The 19,304-nt window shown below is 44.0% G+C and overlaps 1 protein-coding gene across 3 annotated transcripts; it reads left to right on the plus strand.

Annotated features, from left to right (window-relative positions):
• The first annotated feature begins 1,925 nt into the window (after positions 1 to 1,925).
• Positions 1,926 to 16,959, plus strand: LOC131415469 (serpin B8). Of its 3 annotated transcripts, none has more exons than XM_058557276.1 (7): positions 1,926 to 2,121; positions 7,836 to 8,013; positions 9,339 to 9,476; positions 11,331 to 11,448; positions 13,156 to 13,298; positions 14,687 to 14,839; positions 16,434 to 16,959. In XM_058557276.1, exons 2-7 carry the CDS (start codon positions 7,846 to 7,848, stop codon positions 16,836 to 16,838), a joined length of 1,125 nt encoding a protein of 374 aa, XP_058413259.1. In that variant the 5' UTR covers positions 1,926 to 2,121; positions 7,836 to 7,845; the 3' UTR covers positions 16,839 to 16,959. The 3 variants fall into 3 exon arrangements, with proteins under 3 accessions (XP_058413259.1, XP_058413258.1, XP_058413257.1); XM_058557275.1 differs by lacking the exon at positions 1,926 to 2,121 and adding an exon at positions 2,507 to 2,581; XM_058557274.1 differs by lacking the exon at positions 1,926 to 2,121 and adding an exon at positions 2,611 to 2,685.
• The last annotated feature ends 2,345 nt before the right edge of the window (positions 16,960 to 19,304 follow it).

Below are 19,304 nucleotides of genomic sequence, written 5' to 3' on the forward strand. Positions count from 1 at the left end.
GAGATTGCGTATATTTATCAGACAAGAAGACTTCAAAGGAGTAGAAGAGATTAAAGAAACAGAAGAGGAGGTAATTAATGGAACCAGGTCCTAGAGAAGGAAGAGGTCTACTTCTTTCCTTGAAACAGAAAGGGTAGAGACATGGTAGGTGCAGTGAAGGGGCCCAGTGGCCACCCCTCCATTAGTGGGAGTAAAGAGGAAATCCTAAAGGTGCACGTGTTTCAGACAGACCTTCCCTTCTCTGCTATCTGCCTTGCAACCACGAGAACTAATCCCTGTATGTTCTTTATCCCGCTCATGTTCAGTCAAGGACGTGTCAGGCCTGAGGTTCCTTTAAGATTTTCCAGAGTAAGAGACCTCTGAAAAGTAAGGGTTCAATATAAAGCTGAGGTGGCAAGCATACTCATCAACATTGTCCTGTGGCGCTCTAAACCGGAGCGCCTGTGTCTATCTCTGATTCCTAATTAGCCTTCCTGGTTCCCCTCTGGAGGCAGAACAGCTCAGACTTTGGAGTCAGGGATACTTCCTTGGATTTGAACTGCTACTTGGCTCTTTGCTCCTCTACGCAGGTATCTAGAACCACTCTTTCATAACGCATGAAAGTTTCAGAGTAGCATCCTCACACTCACGTGTGCTTTCAGCAAGGCACTGCAAGGGATGCCTGCTACCAGATGGTATCACTGTGATTAAAAACAACCACCACCACCTAGAACATTAAATAGTAGAACTTTTATAATACCTTGTGATAACCACTGTAGTGGCCATGAATAGCTTTTGAAAACCAATGAGGCTTGCTTATTATCTCATGCCAAAGTACTTTAAAAAAGAGGTTCATTAATTATTTGCATATTTTTTCTTTTTTAAAAGGCTAGTGTTCCAAATGTGCTGACCTTTTTTGTGATGATAAGCGGCTGTCAGTAGCTGAACACTTAGCAAGTATTCTTGAAAAATACAAAGGATTGCCTTTAGGTAAAGGTGCATCTTATCTACGAATGAGAAATTGACTACTTTTTTAAACAGTGCAGAGTGATCATTTTGAGAACATCTATTTGGATATTTTCCATTATTATATGATTATTACTAAAAAAGATGTTAAAACTCTCATATAAAGGCACTCAAAAAACTTGGAAATATAATTTTCTAACCTTCATAAAAATCTTCCAAAAAGAAAAAATTTGGTGGGCTTCAAACTTAAAAATATTGAAAATACAAGGTTTAAAAAATTTGGTTGGCAAGGACAACTGATTTTCAAGAGGACAAATGGATTTTTACTAGTGAGACTTCAGCTAGAAATCTTTGCATAATTAGTATGTGGATGAAAATCAAATGTCCAGGTTTAGTAAGTACAACTAATGATGCCTTCACTCCATTTAAGTCCACTCATTTCTTGTGAAGCCCCTCCTCATGATCACCATCAATCCAAGTTTAGAAATAAATTAAACTTAAAAGTAGGTCTTCAAATTACTGTACTTCAAAGCGTTAAACAAATATTCAATCACATTGATCTCATTAAATTTTAAAATAATTTTTGTGAGCACCTGTGTATTCCTAATAAAAAGTTTTTTTTCTTATTCTTTCAAATTTTCATGTGTTTTATAGCGTTCACAATATTTTAGTATTTAGCATATTAGCACATATAAAGTCATACTGATACCAAAGATGCATGCTCAAAAATGTTTGATGGGTGTCCCACCAAAGCAGTTTGGAAACCACTGGCATTAGGAAACTTAACTTCTGGTTTTGCTTTACTTAATGTTCAAAGCGAAGTTCCAATTTTGAAACCGCTCTTGCATACGTACACGCAACACGAATACTGCGCATACTAACCCAGGAAAACAAATCAATCCCCTATTGGGCGACGTCTCCGAGGGCGGAACACTAGCCTCCCCCCACCAAGCCATCTGCACCAGGGCGGGACGACGCCGGGCGAGGTTCAGGCTCCTCCCGGGCTCCAGCCTGGGGATGCAGAGTCAGAGATTGCGCCGGTGCAACCTCTGACTGCTCTGAGTCATCCGCCTGAAGCCTTGCCCACAGTCAAAGCGGACTTGAAGCGTCCACCAAGCTGGAACAGTAGCAGCCGCAGCAGCAGGAGCGGAAGCAGCGGCCGCAGGAATCTCCCAGGTACTGGGGCTGGGGAGGCGCTCGGGTCGTCAGGTTCCCACGGCGGACGCCTCTTGCCAAGAGCTCGGGCGCAGCGCGGAGAGAGGAAGGGAAGGAGGAAGACGAGAGGCAGACACAGAGGGAGGAAAAGCAGGAGGAGACGCCTAGGGAAATGATGGCGGGAGGTAACCGGGCGGGAGAGCTGCGGGGCTGGGGTCGCCCTGGCACCAGCCGTGCCCTAGACCCCAGCCCCGCGCCGCCTGGGGCTCTTGGGTGAGCGTCCGCCAGAGCCGGGACTGCGAGACCCGAGCGCAGGAGCGCGGCCGCAGACCCGCCCTGGGCCGGGGGATGGTCCCGGAGTGGGCGTGGCGCCTGCGGCTCGCGACGCCGTTGCCCTGCGTTTTGCCAGCAGTGGGGAGTGGCCGGGATTCAAGCCAGGAGTGCGGTTGCCGGAGATGGCTGGGCGGAGCCTTTTGGGAAGGTGAGCGGGAGGAGCCGCAGGTGCAGCGGAGAGACTAAGGCGCCAATGGCAGCCGTGCCTGGGATTTCTGTGGCGCCTTGGACAAGCTCCGGGGGCGAGGCTGGGTCAATGCCACCTCCAGACAAACGCCTGTCCCTCTGCGATCCTGCTTATTGGTTGTACCTTTCGTTTCTTTCTCTTCCTCCCTCTCTGCCTCCCCCCTAACTTCTCTTCCTCCCTCCCTTCCTTGCTTCCGTCCTTCTTGTTTTCTATTTTTCTTCCATTCTTTGTCTTTCTTTTTTTTTCTTTCACACCTTTCATCTGTTCTTCTTCATTAGCAACTTGAAAAAATGCTTCCTCACCTGTCTCCCCCTCGTCCACGGTAGTTAATATAATCGATTCCTAACTTCCCGGATACTCCTCAGCCCTCTATTCCTGCTTTCAGGCGCCGAATGCCTCATGCATGCGCTCTCCCTTGCTGTCCGCCTCCAGCCTCCTGTGCTTCTCTGCGCCCGTCAGACACACCCTCCCAGCTCTCCCGGGGCATTCTTGACTGTTGGGTCCCAGTCCCTTGGCTTCTTCCTCTTACTACCTGCAATTATTGGAAATTCCCCGGAACTAGGTGAATTTCTTCTCTTATGCCTCCAGTGTGCAGTCCGAGTAATTTCATCCCATTAGCCTAGAATCTGCTGGAATCCGGACGCCAGTGGCTCCCAATCTCCTGCTCTTATTCTACTCATCTTAAGTAACCTGCCTATATTTACAAACATCCCTTGGCTGTACTTGTTACAGGTTCCCTTGGTATGGTATGTTCCACACATCTTACATGGAATGTATCACCTTCCCCATTCCAAGCTGGCTCCTCATATAAACTTCCTATGGTTCATGACCCACCCTAAGCATAAATTAGCTAGGAGCCTGTTAAGAGATAAACTGAGGCATATTAAAAATTTTAGGAGTGTGAGCGAAAATAGATTTGAATCGGGCAGCAGTCAATCTAGCAGATAGGAAGGAGCTCCGAGGAGCTGTACAAAATGAAAGACTTGTATAGGTAGGAGGGAGCAGGAATAAGGAAGTAATACTTGCAAAAAAGCAGGTTGCTTATTGCAAAGTTGCTTTCCTTTAGGGGATGGTCGGGGCTATCAGGCAGATTACCTCACTAGTGCTGGTCATGCGATTCCTGATTGACTGGTTTAAGATTCCATTTCTCGGAGAGCCAGAACTGTAATTAAGTCCTCGGTTTGGTGACATAGGGCTTAACATAAGTGACTCGATTTGGGGCAGGTTGAATTGTTTTTAGCAAGCCTCAGCATAATCCTTGACTCGTCCTGCTCCCTGTTCCTGGTGTGATCAGTCACCCAGCCTGGCACTTGCATCTTCTGCTCTCTCTGTATTCGCCAGTTGCTGATCTAGGGCAGTGTTCTACCAGCAGGCTCCCCGGCCTTTTTCAATGCTGACGGTGAGTCACAGTATTTTTGTAAAACTCCAGTGTACTCATTTATTTAAATGAGTACAATTCGTACAATTTAAATGAGTACTCATTTGTACCATTTGTTTAAAAACCATGCGTGCCTTTCCAGACCATAGCTCAAGTTCAACCTTTTAAACCTGGCATGAGGGCTCATCCAGTCTCAACACACCTGTCTCTCACGGAAAACCCCGCAGACCGCCCCCCTGGGCCACACAAACCATGCACTTCCTGCCACATTCTTTGCACCTGTCAGTCCCAGAGCTGCAGCCTTAAAATTCACCCCTCCCTTTCGCCACCTTACAGAAGCTCCTGCCCAAACTTTTAGAACCAGCTCACCGCTCACCTTCTCCCAGGCTTCTAAAGAAAATTCATTCTGCTTTTCTGTGGGCTTTCTTAGCACTTTGTAAACTATCCTGTTACAGAGCACAGGGCTGGCTTGAAACCATGCATTTATATATGTGTGTCTCTCCTAGGGTGGGAGCTCCCAATCAGGAATAATGGCTGTTATTGCTCATTTTCTTTTCCAAAACCGTATAAGGAAAGTTCTAGATAAATACTCTTTGAATATCACTTTTGGATGTGAGTTTGGGAAGGGCAGTGGAGCAGTGACTTCACAGGCGTTCACGGCCCCCAGGAGAAGAATGATGCCAGATGCTTGGAAGCAGAAGGCTTGCTTTTGTGGCCGACTCTGCCGCTCTTGCTGTAAGACCCCGGGACAGTATGTAATTGTCCTAACTTTGTTTATTCTCCTGTCAAAGGAAAACTAGCTTAATGCCAATTCATTTTATTGGCTGGAAATCAAATCTTTCCACATTGCTGTTTTTATGACACAGTTGAATTGTGGCACTGGCACCCAAAGGTATTATTTTGCATTATATTGAAATTAATTCCTTTTTAGATTTATTGGGCAAGGTCCATTTTGTTTAAAGTTCCAACCCTCTTAAAAGCTCTAGTGTACGAATGAGATTGGGGCACCAAGAAGAACTGGAGGGAAGAGAGTCAATCTGTTATCCTGTTCCAGCCCCTGCCTTTTCACTGGTGTGAGCGGGGACACATCCCCGAGTGCACTTGTATGTCTGCGTGTGCCAGTGTGTGTCATTGCTGTGGGCCAGATACTGATGGGAAATACTGTGCTGCTGACCAGCACTTGGACGTTGAGAAGGAATGGAGGTGAGGAAATGAGATGAAAGAGGAGGAGAGACGGAAGAATCCAGAAGTAGGCATTTGGAATTAAGAGCAATTAAAGGGTAAAGTTGAAATTGATGTAATGTTCCAGTTCATTCCTTTGCCTGTTCAGGCAGGACAACTATAGACACACACACACACACACACTCTCTCACACTTACTAGCCTCAGCTTATGCCTGCCTCACCCTGAGTCCAAAGCTCTTATGCTCAGGTAGGATCAAGTCCAAATTTATTGTGTCTGTCATCTCCGATTTACAGAATTCTCTCCTTCTTTGGTCTCTTTGGTGCCACCTTCTGGTAGGCCCAGTGCTATGAAGTTTGAATATCCCTTTGGCTCCTGGCTTTTTATTTTCTGAAATATCCTCAAGTGTACGGTCAGGAAATGCGGGGCTGGAAGTGCCTGGAGACAGGCTGGACCCTGCTCCGCGCTGGGACTTGCCCACTGCAGACACAGCAGCCTCCACCACCTGCAGCCCTGGGGCTCAAGCCCTGCAGCTGAAGGCCCCGGGGGTGGCTTCACGATGTGAGGGCAGCAAGGATCTTGAACATCTTGTCCTCTGATGAATGACCTGTTGAGTACAGAGTACTGCTGTGCAAACCATGCCACTATTGTATTTTCTTGGTTGGCGTTTTAATACCTTTTTTCAAACTTTAAAGAATTAGCACTGGTTTGATTCTATATTTAGAGTGTGGTCTTTACCTTTTTTTTTTTATACCACACTTTTTTTTTTCTTCCTAAATTGGACACATCTCTTGAAAAAATATCTTAGGGGGCTGGCCCGGTGGCGTAGCGGTTAAGTTCATGCATTCCACGTCGGTGGCCTGGGGTTCGCGGGTTTGGATCCTAGGCGCAGACAGACTCACCGCTCATCAAGCCATGATGAGGTGATGTTCCACATAGAAGAACTAGAAGGACCTACAAGTAGGATATACAACTATGTACTGGGGCTTTGGGGAGAAAAAAGAAAAAGAGGAAGATTAACAACAGATGTTAGCTCAGGGCCAATCTTCCTCAAAAGAAAAAGAAAAAAGAAAAAGATGAGAAATCTCTTTAAAAAAATATATATATATCTTAGGAGGAAGCTTCAAAGGAACCATTTGACAGCAAAAGGCTCTGGTTGAAATAGTTGTCCCCCATTCCTGTGGCACCCACTCAGCTTCTCATTCCTTTCCTGCTCCTGAGACCTAGGAAACCCCCCAAAACCTAATGAAATACAGTTCCAAGACTGCTGTAGGAGGCACTTCTAGACCGCTGGAAGAAGAAGGATCATATGATGCCCCCTCTCTTTATAAAAATGAACACCTGCACGGTGACCCTTATCTCTAGGTGGAGTTTCCAGTGCTTTTGGTTTTGCTTATTTGCTATTCCAAACTGGAACATACTTTTCCTGTGTAGCTTTAAAATTTTGAGTTACAAATGTACGTGCAAATGACAAAAGAAAAAAAAAACGATAACATAATAGAAAAACATAGCTTGCAAGGTCATGGGATTGTGGGCAATGGTTTGTCCTTTTATTTTCCAAAATGTCTTCAACTGTAACATGGAAGAGACTCAGGGAAACCAAGAGGAGTTGATGAACTTTGATATTTTATTGAATAGTAGCTCCGTTTTCTGTAAGGTTTAATAGAAATAAATCATGCAGGACTTACAATAATTTGCTAAAATTATAATAATTAATAAGCTGTAATTTTTTACAGCTTGGAGCAAGGTACCAGCTGAAATTTTGTTCCTACCCTCCCACAGAGACAGGGAGGTTGGGCGCTATCCTGCATGATAATTATATTTTTAACGGGATGGCTCCTAGGGACTTGAGAGAGACTGTCCTGGCCTGTAAAAGAGGAAAGAGGCTTTTCAAAATATTTATATCTGAAAGGAGCAGAGAAAGAGTTTACAATGACAAGTTGTCTAAAGTAAATGCTCTAAGGAAAGGCAGATCAGGGCAGAGAGGCAGGAAGAAGCCTGTCTAAAGTTTAGTCAAGCTAGAGGGAAGGTCAGACGGGATCCAAAATCGGTGCCTCTGATTCAGTGTCCATCTGATGACTTGAGATTTGGGCTTCATAGTTTATATCTCCGCCCATGGGCTCCCTTCACAGCTCCCAGCCGAGTGTCAAGAACTCCGGTGGAAAACGGTGTATTTTTTCGGAGTCTCCCTGCCTGAAAGTAAATTTTGTGTCTTCCAAAAAACAAATATGGGTCTGACTCATATGTTAAGTCAGATCATCTCAAACAAACCCTCCAAATCTGTTGCAATCCATCCGGCTGTTTTCACATGACATGATGACAGAAATGTCGTTTTTATTATAATTCGCAGAACATTGTTTATAAAGTATGCTATAGGCACTAAACTAAAGGAGAACTAGCAACAATAGGGGGATTTTGTGTAACAGTGAAGAATTCAGGGTCTCGAATCAAACCACGTGTTCTCCCCATCTCAGGATCTTTAATTCAGTCACATCTGCGAAGTCCCTATGGCCATGTAAGATAATGACACAGGTTTGGGGGATTTGACGTGGATGTCTTTGGGGGTGCAGTTGTTCTGCTGACCACACCCAGCACACACTGACGGGTGCAAATGACCAGGTGGTTGATGTGCTTCTGTGTTGTGCTTTTGATGCAGACCTTCCCTGATGGATGATCTCTGTGAAGCAAATGGCACTTTTGCCATCAACTTATTAAAAATTTTGGGTGACGTGGACAACTCCCCCAATGTGTTCTTCTCTCCCCTGAGCATCTCCTCTGCCCTGGCCATGGTCTTCATGGGGGCCAAAGGAAACACCGCGGCCCAGATGTCTCAGGTATGTATTCCCGTCACAAAGGGAGACCAAGGGCGTGCTTCTCTCTGTGCTTCCAGGGGGTGGTCTTTTCATACCTCACAGCAGCTGAGGAAAGCCACTGTGGCTGGTAGCGGGGTGGAGGGTACCGCGGTGAAGGACAAAGGGCAGACATGGGCAGAAAGGTAAATTGTGTAAGACAGGGAAGCTCCCCTTAGTGTTTATGGGAGAAATCAAGTCATTACGCTATTTTCTCTAGACAAAACATCAATATGTTATAGCAAAATTGCATCTTTGGTAAGTAAACTATAATTCTGTCCCACAAGAAGGCCAAGAATTCAACTTTGCTATATTTTAAACTTTTGCTAACATTATATATCGAATTGAAATGCAGCTGTGTAAATGCACTCTTTGTTAAATAGGCTATTTCTAGTGTATGATTATGCATGAGTGGAAGACGAGTGCAAGACAAATGTGGACTTATCTCTTCTGGAGTTATTTAGAAGGAATGTATAATCTGATTGATCCGAAATGGGTTATGTGTGACCTTAGCTGCAAAGAAATAGTGGATAATATGTCAGGAAAGTAGTCCTTAACCTCTTCATGTCTTAGTTTCTTTGACTATCTGGCGAAAGTGTCCCAGAGAATTGCCATATGCACCTCACGTTCCCAGTAATATCAGGGGCTCACGGACCTTTTCCGGAAGTGCCGCCGTGGCCGCTGTGGAATCCCCTGGGGTTGTTTCTTCCAGCTCATGGGAGGAGTGAGGCTTTGGCTGGGGTTGTTGGGAGATGCAGGAACAGCTTAATTCTCACTCTGACTTGACGCTGAAATCACAGTTTGGTCTGCAGAACTGTAAAAATGCTGATGAAACATTTTTATGTTTATTTCTGGTCATTCTTGTATTCCCTGGGTCAGGTTGGATTTATCTCCGCTACCTGGGGCTTCTGTTCTGCCTCCTGAGTTATCACACGCTGCCTTCCCTGCATGGATAAACCTGCTAGAGCTCTGGTTTTCATCCTGGGGCGATTTTGCCCCCGGGGGACATTCGGCAACTTGCAGGACAGTTTTGGTTGTCCTAACTGAAAGATGCTACTGCCATCTAGTGGGCAGACGCCAGAAATGCTGCAAAATATCCTAGAACGCACAGGACAGTGCCCACAACAAAGCGTCTGGCCCAAAATGTCAATAGTGCTGAGGTCCAGAAACTCCGCGCTAGATGGTTAAACCAAACTCTTGTTAAGATAGGCTCCTCTGTGATTTTCAGCGCAGAGATTCGTTCGGAGATAGCTCTTTGGGGGAGTAAAATGGTGATGCTATAAGTCTGTGTCCTTGTTTTCCATTACCAGGCACTTTGTTTGAACAAAGGGGGAGATGTTCACCAGGGTTTCCAGTCACTTCTCACTCAAGTTAACAAATCTGGCACTCTGTGCGTGCTTAGAACTGCCAACAGGCTCTTTGGCGAACAGACGTGTGATTTCCTTCCGGTAAGTAGGACTCACACAGTGATGAAAGAGAGATTGAAAATCAAATAGAAACTACAGAAGGGCAGAGATAAAGTTTGACTCGGCTGCCTTAAAAATATGCTTAGAATTACACTTCTGTAATTATCATTTTGAATTTTATGATTGCTTCTGAATTATGGCCTTTTTTTTTTGTTTCTGATACATCCCTCCTGGATGACAATCTCAATATGTCCATCCTGCCCCTCCCAGACCTGCTTCTGCCTCCTGATCCCCATCCCTCAGTGACCAGATTGTTGTGCCCGTGTACAAGGCTCCTCCCCCTCTGGTTGTTGGGCTCTTCCTGCAGAGCCGGCCTCTCAAATTTGTGCCCTCTTCTGAATCACCACCACATTACCTGGGTCCAGACTCTCACTATATCTTCTACACTATTGTTTTAATTGTTTCCTAACTGATCTCTCCAAGTCCAGCGTGGTCCTTCCACTCTACTGACAGAATAGTCTTTCTAAAATTAAAATCTGTTCAGAAAACTGAGATTTTAAATCTGAGCAGTTCCTATTTACTGCAGCATATAATTCCAAAGTTCCCTAGTCCAGTAAAAGCCTATCATAATTCAATTAGGCTCCAAAAAATTATGCCACATACTATGCAGAGTGATGCTATCGTGAGATTAATGAAACGATCAAGGCAAGCCTGGCCACCATGGTGGCTGGCAGTTCTAAGGATTATTCTGTAAGACTCAACTATATCCTCGTCCTAGCTGCTGTTGGGTGCCAGCCAATGGAGGTTGCCCGTCTGAGCTTAAATATCATCGGAGATGATTCTGGCTCCTTCAGCTGGCTAGGTCTTCTATGATAAGCCCTAGTGATTCCAGGAATCTCCTGGTTAATTGATGTACATTTTTGAATATCAGCCTGATCTTTGAATATTATAACTGGGGACTATTGGACAGGGAGCCACCCTCCACTTTTCTTGATTGCTTGGCTCCTCTTTCTCTACGTCTTCTTTCTTCTGTAGAAGCTAAAATATTTGAGAACAGGAGATGGGCGGAGGATGGGAGCCAATTACCAGACACATTATATCTGAAACCAGGTTTTCATGAGGTGAGTTATCTTTGGGTTTTAATGTGTTGCATATAAGGCCCTTCCTGATTTGACCCCAACTTATATTTCAAGGCTCACCCCCTGCCTCTGTGCTTTCCCTAATCCTCTACATACACACACACACACACACACACACACACACACACACACACACACATACACACACACATACACACACACTGTGATCTAGGCCTGTCACATTCCACTCCCGGAGGACCTGTAAGATTTCTTAATAATCTAGTTCCACCATGGAGACTCCCAGTCATTCCACAAACATGTTTCAGACACTTTGGTAGGTGCTGATGATACAAAAATAAGTAAAAAATACTTAGACTGCTTAGTGGCAGAGACAGAAAATCAAACAGAAAGTTAATATGGAATTTAAGTGTTTGACAGGGATATTCATGGGCTTTTTCATGCATGGCTCCCGTCTTCCGCATTTTCAAAAGATCTTGAGACTATCTGTGTTTATTTATGTTGTTGAGACTATTTCTGTATATATGTTGTTGACACCATCTGTGTATACATGTTGTCTCTTTCAGCCGACTGGGAGCTCCTCAGGTCCCATATCATTTCTTCACCCTGTTTCCAGCACCTAGCACAGTGCCGGGCACAGAGTCCGCAGATGATACATTTTGTTAATTGTATGAATGAGTCAAAGTGCAGGATGACCTGTGCGAGCATTTATGCTAGAAACATGTTAAGAAAAAAAATGTTTTCACACTTGTGGAAATCTTTGCCGAATAGGGCCAAACTCCGGATTTTGCATTTGTAGGCCTTTAAGGAATCCTGTCAGAAGTTCTATCAGGCAGAGCTGGAGGAGCTGCCCTTTGCTGAAGACACTGAAGAATGCAGGAAGCACATCAATGACTGGGTGACAAAAAAGACGGAAGGTGAGAGAGTGTCATTTCAGTAGACTCGCAGTTATGGAGGAAAGAGCTCTGAGATTGGCTGGGGCCTGACCTCCACGGTACTGCCACTGTGACCCCATAACCAGTGACCTGTTTGTGTGTGTTTGGTGGGTTTTCAGGCCAGCAATTCAATTCTCTTATTTCTCTTGGGCTTATGAAGTAGTGATTTCTAAAAAATACTTAAACCTAGTGTAAGGGTCTCAGACCCTCTCCCCTCTGGACTGTGCTGGAAAAACCCCAGAAAATGCTTCCTCTCTGTGTCCCTGTTTAAATTCTATCTGGGAGGACCCTTGCCATGCTCTAAGGGCAGAATGGCATTCCATTTAGGTTAGAGCTGAGACAGAGTGATAACACAGGCTTGTTATCTCCCTGTATAATGTGAACAGCTCTCGTTTCATCCACAGCCCTCCCCTTCCCTCTAAACTTAGCTGTGGATAAGTTTGCTTTCAGAGCGTGATCTTTATGAATTGTCTCCAGATGCTATAGGTGGAGCTGATGTGGAGCCTGTGGTGCCCTGTCCAGTCCACACTCTGTCTCACCAAAATCTTCCTGCCAGTTCTTAACTAGAGCACAGAGGAAAAGGGCATGCTCTTAAGCACTCTAAATATGTAGAGACTTCCAAAAGGTGGGGAGTTGAATCACTTATTTCCTCATGTGCCCACCTAGCACTCCTTATTCTGTCAGTTCAGTCTCTATGGCACACCCACTGTGTGTCAGGCAGCGGTGATGTCCACGGTTATACTGAGAGCCAATAGAATAATGACCATGGACAGCGAAGAGCCTTTCACGTTTCCGTACCTCATATGTGCAGTGGTCTCTCGTTCTCCAGTTGATCTGGAGAAACCAGAAGCTTCTCTACACCTCAGCCTTCCCACACCACTCACTTCCCCTCCATGGCCGCTCACACTCTTTCTTCCATCAGATTGACCACCCACGTGTTTTCCCAGAACATTAGAACTGGAGGGGACGTTGGGATCACCCTGTCCCCACTCTTCGTGGGAGAATTCGATTTGGCCCCTTTACTGCATCCCCCTAATTCCTTTGCCCCATTCGCTCCCTTCAGGAAGCCCTCCTCCTCCCATATACAGGTCTGTATTCCCCCGCCCTTTGGAATTCTTTCTTCACCTAATGAGATTTGAAGGCTGGCATAGAGCAGTGATTCTCAACCAGAATCAACCTCCAGGTGACATTTGGCAATGGCCGAAGACAGTTTTGGTTGTCACAACTGGGGGAAGTGCTACTGGCTAAACACCCTACAATGCATAGGACAGTCCCCACAACAAAGAATTATCCGGCCTTAAATGCCAGTAGTGGCACGGTTGAGAAATTATGGTGCCAAGGTGAGAAGCTTACAGTTAGAGTCAAGACTCCCGGGTTATTTTCTCAGCTCAGCCACTTGCCACTTATGTGAGCTTGGCAAAAAAGTCAGGCAAATGCTCTGAATCTGAATTTCCACATCTGTAAATTGAGGGCAAAATGATAGCTGACATGCCTGCTTCAAGACTGTTTTTAAGGACAAATAATACACTGTGTGTGTGCCCAGCACAAAACACCGATTCATCCGGCAGCAGAAAGGATTCCAGCCTGGGCTCTCCACCAAGCCTCGGCTTAATGTGTCGAGAGGATTTTTGTATAAGAATGTTTGTTCCCCCCCCAAATAACAATGACCTTCTCTCATATTCTTCACAGGTAAGATTTCAGAGATACTGGGTGCTGGGACAGTCTATCCACTGACTAAGCTGGTCCTCGTGAATGCTGTCTATTTCAAAGGAAAGTGGAATGAGCAATTTGACAGAAAGTACACCAGGGGAATGCCCTTTAAAGTCAACCAGGTAGGGAAATATGTTTCAGCTATACTTTCTTAAAGTAATATGCTGGGAAAGATTGTGAATGAACGGAAAAAATAAATAATTTATTTCTTACTGTCTTGACTCTTAAATCTAGTTCTGAATGAATTTTATGCCCCCCATATATCTTTTATTGGAGAGATAAAAGAGATATATCTTTTATTGGAGAGGAGAAGAGAAAAACTAAAATCATTTTATATGGATAAAGGTATTCTTGGTCAAATCAATTTTCTCTCTCTGTTCATATATTTAGATTGAAAGAAAATTTCTCCTGAGACTTGGAGTGGTGTTTGAGCTGTACTGTCGCTTCTGTACTTACTTAGACACCTTCTGGCCATGTCAGTGACGGTGATGCCTGTTTATTGGCTTAGAATTCGTGGCTGTAGAATTCCAAACACAAGAAAAAAAAGTGTTAGCAGATGTTCGGGCTAACTTTGTTTTTATTTATTTTTGGATCTTTTTTAAAAATAAAAGTTGTATGCATTTAAGGTATACAAGATGATGATTTGATACCCATACACATAGGGAAATAATGACTGCAGTCAAACTAATTAACATATCTTTTCCTTGCATAATCATCATATTTTTTTTGTGATGACAGCACCTGAAATCTACTCTCTTAGCAAATTTCCATTATTCAGTGGGGCATTATTAACTATAGTCATCACGCTGTCCGTTAGGTCTCTGGACTTATAAGCCTAACTTTAAAACACTTTTCTCCATTCCCTTTCGAATATGATAATGGCTGGGGTCAATAGCTATGAGCTTGGAGTTTGACCTCCATCAACTTGATAATAGCATATGGCACAAAGATTTAAAAGTCTAGAATATATTTGACGCACACTTTAAAAATAGTGGACCTTGCACATCTTGTCAAGATCCCCCCTCCAAGAAAACCAAAACTGTAAAGCCAATTATATAACTGAACAACTTTTCAGAATAAAAGTATAACTCCCTCTGGCCTATACATCTTTTCTAACCAGATCCTTCAACCCAAAGGCCTGAATATTAGTTTAATTCTCCTAATTTGGAGAAATAATTTTTAATTATATGGTCCCTGAGAATGCTTCTCTATGTATCTTCTCAAAAGAGAAAAAACACAACTTCTTCCAAAAATAATGTAGAGTTTTATGTCTCTCTATATTTGTCAATTTATTCTCTCTCACCTGGTAATAGTTGACCTGCTGGGGCGATAACATATTATACTCAACACCAATAGGTAATAATGAAGATTTTACATTCACCAGCATAAATGCACAGAAATGAAAATTCTCTTACATGCACCGAGGCATTCTGCAAATTAGACATATCTTATTTTTAGTAAACTGTGCTCATTTTTCAGTAATCTGATTTTAGGTTCATATTTTCATTAGGAGAAAAAGACGGTGCAGATGATGTTTAAGCAAGCTAAATTTAAAACGGGGTATGTAGATGAAGTGCACACCCAGGTCCTGGAGCTGCCCTATGAGGGGGAGGAGCTGAGCATGGTCATTCTGCTGCCTGATGACAACACCGATCTCACTGTGGTAAGCCCTTGCCAGTGACTCTGAGTGTCTGCGGATCCAGCGTGAACTCGTTTCTTTAAGTCCAGCCATGAGACAGCATTTGAGGAATTTCCAGTATAGGGTTATTATAAGGAGTGCTGGATGAACACCATTGCATGTCTTTTGGTGAACACATGTATGCATTTCTGTTGAGTACATATCTAGGAGTGGAATTGCTGGTGAGGCCAAATTTTGATGAAGCTAAGGAGAGAGTTCCAAAAATATAAGAACATTATTCTTTATTCTGAAGGGAGGGGCTAGTTAAGGGCCCAATAATTACTGAGCAAAAGTACTGGAAAATGATAGGGATTGATCTGGGCAGTGTTTCTCAAATGTTAATGTGCATATGAATCTTCTGGGGATCTCGTTAAAATGCAGATTTTGATTCAGTGGGGTATGGCCTGAGATTTTGCATTTTTAGCAAGATTCCCATGATTCAGACACTGCTGGTTATGGGCCACACTTTGAGTAGCAAGAGTCTAAGTTTCAGGTGAGGAATTTATCTTAGACAGGAGGAGAGGGACATCTTTCCATGACAGAAAAAGAACAGGGTTCAGGATGCGAGAAGGTAAATTTGTAAGGTAGGAGGTGCAGGACCAATAGTGTGCTGGTTATCTGGCTCTCTGGGGTGTGGGGGAAGCCCTTGTTTAGAACGTTTGCTGATTCCCATGGTGTAAATACTCCTACCATGGCTGAGTTTAGGCTACGAAGAGTTCAACAACTGACTCTCACCAGAGAGACAAGCCGGCTCCAGCACACCAATGCACAGGATGTTGAGGGTAGGGCCTGCCTGATTTCCCTAGTTTCTCTATGGAATCAGGAAGCTGTTGGCATAAGTGAAGGATAAGCTCTGTCATGGCTACTTAAGAAGAAGAGTAGGAGAGTCTAGGAATAGAGATGACATCCAAACAGCTGTCACTGGAGAGGAGCACTCATCTGGGCTCCAGGTGGTAAAGGGAAGAGGGAGATGCAAATGGAAGCCCCCCCCCCCTTTATTTTTTCCTTGTGGATAAGTAGAATGAGTGATGGGTCTTGGAGGTTTTGAAGCTAACTCCAGGACAGGCAGAGGGCAAACAAGGATGCCAGAAGCAACTGTCCTGTTGAATTCCCCATTTCTGCTCTCCCTTCCCCAGAAATCATGTGTCCCTTCCTGTTCAGATGATCCTTGATTTCCCCCTCTTTCACCCCTCAGGGTTCTGAGCCATGCTGTTTGTCTCTCTTTTATCAAACCATCTCTCCAACTCAGGGTAATGTGTACCACATGAATACAATCAATTGGTTATGAGAATTTTCTAAACTAAAAATCATTTGAAATGAATTTGGTACAGATAGTTAAAAATAAAAACAACTCTGTCCTTGTCTCAAGTGTTTTCTGTTTTACTCTTGTATCCATGAAAGGGGAGAAGACAAGAATTGGAGGGAAAATCTTGGTGTGTTTACAATAGGAACTATCTCTGTAGATTGTCTTGGACCAGAACTCACCATCTAGGTCATGAGGGGAGGGTGTCATGAGTGAGTGGGTGGGCACCAGGCTGTTGTCACCTAGATTTTAAGATTTGACTCTTCATTATTTCAGGTGGAAAAAGCACTTACATATGAGAAGTTCAGAGCCTGGACAAATCCAGAAAAGATGACTAAGGATAGAGTTCAAGTTTTCCTTCCCAGATTCAAGCTGGAGGAGAGTTATGACTTGGAGTCTTTTCTTCGAAGTTTAGGCATGACCGATGCTTTTGAGGAAGCCAAGGCAGACTTTTCTGGAATGTCAACCAAGAAGAATATGCCGCTGTCCAAGGTCACACATAAGTGCTTTGTAGAGGTCAACGAGGAGGGCACAGAGGCGGCCGCGGCCACTGCCGTGGTCAGGAATGCCCGGTGCAGCAGAACTGAACCAAGATTTTGTGCAGACCACCCTTTCCTGTTTTTCATCAGGCATCAGAAAACCAACAGCATTTTGTTCTGTGGCAGGTTCTCTTCTCCATAAAGAGGTGCAACTTCTATACGTGGGCTCCTTTCCCTTCTGCCCACCTCGCCTTAATTCAAATTCCATGTGAGCAAATTGGTGCGGTGGTTTGAGTGCCAAAATAAAGGGTGTGCACCTGAGACATTTGTGAATGTCTTTACTGAATATTCCACAGGAACTGAGAATAACTGAGGTGTCAGAGGTGTGAAGTTCAGGGACCTCCTGCCTCTCATGGAGTCTGCCTCACCTAACTATCGTGGGATGGCCAGTTCCCCTCACAGTCTGTGCCCATTGTTTGTGGGTGTCTTTAGGAGCACGTCAAGGATTCACAAACTAGCCCTCTAAGTGCACTTCCATCCTACATTGACAATTATTTCTTCTTTTAATGTTTAATAGAATTCATCAGTGAAGCCATCTGAGACTGGAGTTTTCACTGTGGGAAGATTTTAAACTACGACTCTAATTTCTTTCATACATACAGGACTGTTCAAGTTTTATCTGTTTCTTCTGGAGTGAGCTTTGGTAGCTTGTGTCTTTCAAGGAATTCGTCTATTTTGTCAATTCATCAAATTTAGCGGCATAGAGTTGTTCACAATATTTCCTTATTTTTCTTTAATATCTGTAGTGATGTATCTCTCTTATTCCTGATGTTGGTAATTTGTGTCTTTTCTTTTCTCTGATCAGTCTGGCTAGAGATTCATCAGTTTTATTGATTTTTCTCAAAGAACCAGCTTTTGGTTTCATTGATTTTATCTTTTGTTTTTCTGTATTCTTTATCATTGATTTCTGCTCTTAACTTTATTTCCTTTCTTCTGATTGCTTTGCATTTAATATTCTCTACTTTTTTTTAATTTACTTTTTGAAGGCAGAAACTGAAGTCACTGATTTGAAACTTTTCTTGTTTTCTAATATAGGTGGTTAGTGCCATAAATTTTCCCCTAAGTACTGATTTAGTGGCATCCACAAATTTTAAAATGTTTTCTTTCATTTTTTGTTTGGTTCAAGATACACTACAATTTTCTTTTTGATTTCTTCTTTGACCCATAGGTTATTTGGAAAAGTATCATGTAGGTTCCAATTTTGAAGATTTCCAAAGATCTTTCTGCTATTGACTTCTGATGTAATTCCACTGTAGTCAGAGAATGTATTTTGAACAACTTGAATTCTTTTAAAATATTGAGATTTAATTTAATTTAAAAAATTGGTATGTATTTTATTCTCCCAAATATGATCTGACTTGGTAAATATTCCATGGATGCTTGAAAAGAATATGTATTCTGCTGTTTTTGGGTATAGTGTTCTTTCTATAAATGTCAATTCAGTCAAGTTGGTTGATACTGTTGTTTGGGTCTTCTAGATTGTTATTGATGTGTCTACTTGTTCTGTCATTTGTTGAGAGAGGAGTGTTGAAATCTCTAAGTATAATTGTTGAGTCATCTGGCTCCAGGCCGGAATCCTAAGTGTGGTCTTTTAGGCCTGAACATAGGCAACTACAAAGGCTTTACGTGGCAGGCCTCACAGGGGGAAGCTGCCCTCCCCGCACAGATCTGGTGCACAGCCAGTGCACTGCAGTCTCTGGAGGGAGTGGCAGTCGAGGACTCAGGACCCTGTAGGCTGGCCGTCTTCTTATGCATGCCTGCATTCCTAGCCCAGACACTGCCATTCAGAGGCCTCCTTATGGGGAGGGGAGAAGAGGCCTTGCAAACACTTGCTCCACTCTGACTCTGACTCAGTACTTTTCCACTCCTAGCTCTTCCCCTTCTCACTCCTGTTGGCTCCAGGGTCCGTAAAATGGCTGGAGCTTTTTGTCTGGGGGGCGCTGAGCAGTGAGATGATCCCCCCACCTGTTCTGCTTGTCCTCTGACCCTTGTCTGATGCCATTCTGTGGTGGGGGGGGGGTGACTAGCACCATTTCCTGTGTAGCCTCTGGCTTATACTATCAAGGTAAGTGAGTAAAGCCTTGCCTGTTACATTCAGTTTGGCTAGTTGTCACAGTTGACTACCTTGACATCTCAAAGCTCGCTCTCTCTCCCTCTCTAACAAGTTGATGGAGGGAGCAGGGTGGTCACTTAAGTACAACACAAAATAAAAGCAAAAAGTGTCCACAGGACACTCTCCAAGGTGCTAGTAGATCATTTACAAGTGTCTGAGGGTCCCACAGGGCACTTTGCCAGTCATGCCAGTGGTCTCAGGAAGCTAGTGGACCCTGTGGGGCACAATTGGCCTGTGCTAGAGGATTGGCTACACAAACTTTTTGTTTCTGAGGGGGACCATTGATCTTTCTCTTTTTAGCATCTGGCTCCCCAGCCGATGTCACCCATGTGTCAAATTAGAAATCCAACAGAGGGTAGGGAAGCAAGTCTTCCAGTGGTGGAGTCATCATAGACCCTGCTAGCTGAGTTGCACCCAATGACTATTGTTAGCTCTACGCAGGTCCCTGGCCATCATGCATGACATGAGACACAATGGGTTATTGAGACTTGTGCT

Source organism: Diceros bicornis, chromosome 16 (assembly GCF_020826845.1).
Source record: "Diceros bicornis minor isolate mBicDic1 chromosome 16, mDicBic1.mat.cur, whole genome shotgun sequence".
NCBI classification, from domain to species: Eukaryota; Metazoa; Chordata; class Mammalia; order Perissodactyla; family Rhinocerotidae; genus Diceros; species Diceros bicornis.